Consider the following 2,742-nt stretch of genomic DNA (forward strand, 5'->3'; position numbering starts at 1 on the left):
GACGCCTTTGGGGCGGAGGCATTTGTGTAAGTACTACGATCGCTTTGAAAGAATTTCAAAAATTGCACGAATGCGTTCCCCAGGGAATTGGTTTGGAGGAAACCTTCGGCCATGTGGTTTTTGGATCAAGCAGGTAACTTACACGGGGTGCCCACGTGCCACCCATCCAGCTGCCTGGCATGATTAATTAGTGGTCATCAGTCTTCTCCCCACACCATGGACAGAGAGCACAGCTGTCTTTGGCCAAAGACCATATTCAAACAGGTCACAGAGAGAAAAGAAATTATCTGTCCTTTTGGAACCCACAAAAGGTAAAAAAAAGTCAAAGGAGTAACAACTTCAGATCAGACATAAAATCCAGTCTCTGGTGGAGGATAGAGTGAAGTGGAGGATGGTTTTCAGTTTGGTTCTAGCGGGAACTCGATCGAGTAAGTATGTCATCATAAAATCTATATTGCTGGGGAAGAATGGCTGAATCCTCCTATACGTGTATTTGGTATATTGCCCCACACCTCCTCCACCAATCCTGTAAATTTCACTACGTGCATGTCTTTATAACATAGGGAAATATGTTTTTCTGATAATTGTAATGTAGATTGCTAGCTCCACCACATGAAATAATATATATCATTCAGTCGTCGCCTTGGCGATGATTTTTATTGCCTCAGCCTTGTTGTGAATATCTTGCTTTCTTCATTGTAGTGAATTTGTCTATGATTTTGCCTATGTATTTTCCCACTGGTAACAGGCAGTTAATACAGCAGGAAATTAGAGTCAGGAAATGAGATAATCATTTTCTGGGACCTTTGACCTAACTTCCTGTTGTGCTTCCTTCCCATGTGTGCCCAGATGTAACATGACTTTTGTCAAATGTATTGAAGGCAACTTTTTTGGCAGTGCCTCAGGGGTGGATCCTTTTTTCCTGATCAAGTTACCTGAGCTTTTGCCAGTTTCTTCTCCAGTGTGTCCCGTTCAGTCGCTGTAGACTGTAACCTGGTACTCAGCTCCAGAATTTCTCCCTTCAGCGAGGCCAGGGCAGCCAAGTGGAGCTGTGCAGATATAGAAAGAGTACAGTTCAGACTGTTTGTCACAAAATAACATGGGTTTTTACTAAACATCTCAAAATGTACATGCTTATAGCTAACTTTCTTAAACCATGTTAGGTATGTCTCAGTTACAGACACTGTAGTTATAGTACCTCTAGTTATGTAGTATTTTACTACTGTTCCTATTTCTTTATCAAATGTTTACTGCAAACACTCGCACGAGGGCAAATCGTAAGGCCTAGGAAAAAAAATGTTGTGTTTCCGGTTACCCGACCGACCCTATGAAAAACCCCCCGACCCTAGCCTTTTTTGGGCCGACCAAAAATTTCGAGCGGCTAGCGGTCGGTTTTCAAAATTGGGGATTTTATCCCCGATAAATGTGCTCGTCATTCCAATTTTCTTCGGTCGGGCGGCGTGGATCGAGCGCTAATTGCACGGATCGGGCCGCTATTCAATTCCATTGTCGGCACAATCCTGTCAATTGACGATGAATTGTCGATCTCGCCATGACGCCACAAAGAAAACGTTGTCATTGGTAGAAAATCTGACACCCCGCTGGCGTTTCACAACAAAATTTTCATGTAAACAACTCCGACTGTCTTTGTTTACATCGCGAAAGCTCACCGATACAAAGTAAAACTCCCGCCGGCCGGCCGCGCCCGATCGCATGGTTGCGGCATGGCGCTAAGTTTTCGGCAGCTTGACGGAAAATAATCCATCCCCAGAAGAAATGTCACGCATGAAAATAACAACTACAACTTGTTTTCCTCGTTATATGAGTTTTTGAGGCCGTAAAATGTTTAAAACGGTTGAAATTTGCTCGAAAAAACGGCTCGAAAATTCACGGCGAGAAAGACAACATGGCCGACCTGTTTTCACAAAAACAATGGTCAAAGGTCAAGATAGCATCCAAATGTATAGATACATGTAATAAGTACATATTACAGTGCTAAAACGATACTTTAAACGCATGAAAATATATTTTTTCGGCTACAACTGAAATAAAAATTCAGTTATATTTTTAGTAAGGTTAATTTTCAAACATTACTGAGAAATTTTCCGAATTAATTGGTTTCTTGTGTAATATTGTTGTTTCTATGTATGTGCGGTTGGATGCTGTCATTGTAAAGACCCTTTACATATTGGGAGAATCAGATGAGATATTAGAGATTATCACGCTTAGTACCGTGACCCGAGTGTCTCTCAAAAATTGTTCTTGAGTGGAGTTTTATAAACATGATCACATTTTATTTGTTCAGCTGTGTCAATATGTGATTTGTTTGAGAAATAGGATTTGGTTTAGTTTTTAATATATTAATGTCAGTTAACATCTTTGGAATAAATTGCTCCAAGTTCCAGGTAGTAAATACATGTACATTTTGTATCATGTATTTTTCACTTGTTGAACTTGTGGAAGCACCGTTGGCCCCCGGTTAGGGGTCATCCGGGGAACCTATGCCCAATTTTTTCAAAATTAAGGGTAGAATTTTTTTTGAATATGAGGATAATTAAGTACAGATCTTGAACCTTTCTACTGCCTTATACATCTGCAGTTGTACAGAAAATGTAGAACTGAAGTTGCAGGAAATGACCTCCATTTGTGTTTGGAAAAGCAAAATGCAATAGCTTCCCCCCCCCCTCCAGACCTCCCCCCCGCCGCATTGGGTGCTTCGCACCCTCCTCCACCCTGCTCTGA

At 41.4% G+C, this 2,742-nt stretch overlaps 1 protein-coding gene across 1 annotated transcript in view; it reads right to left on the reverse strand.

Annotated features, from left to right (window-relative positions):
- Positions 1 to 2,742, reverse strand: part of LOC109468803 (colorectal mutant cancer protein-like) — a 16,875-nt gene that overhangs the window by 11,413 nt on the left and 2,720 nt on the right. Inside the window, exon 5 of the mRNA XM_019767142.1 lies at positions 936 to 1,049. Within this exon, the coding sequence (XP_019622701.1) occupies positions 936 to 1,049 (114 nt within the window). The remainder of the gene's footprint in view (positions 1 to 935; positions 1,050 to 2,742) is intronic.

The sequence above is a fragment of the Branchiostoma belcheri genome, unplaced genomic scaffold, assembly GCF_001625305.1.
Source record: "Branchiostoma belcheri isolate BF01 breed outbred unplaced genomic scaffold, Haploidv18h27 scaffold2, whole genome shotgun sequence".
NCBI classification, from domain to species: domain Eukaryota; kingdom Metazoa; phylum Chordata; class Leptocardii; order Amphioxiformes; family Branchiostomatidae; genus Branchiostoma; species Branchiostoma belcheri.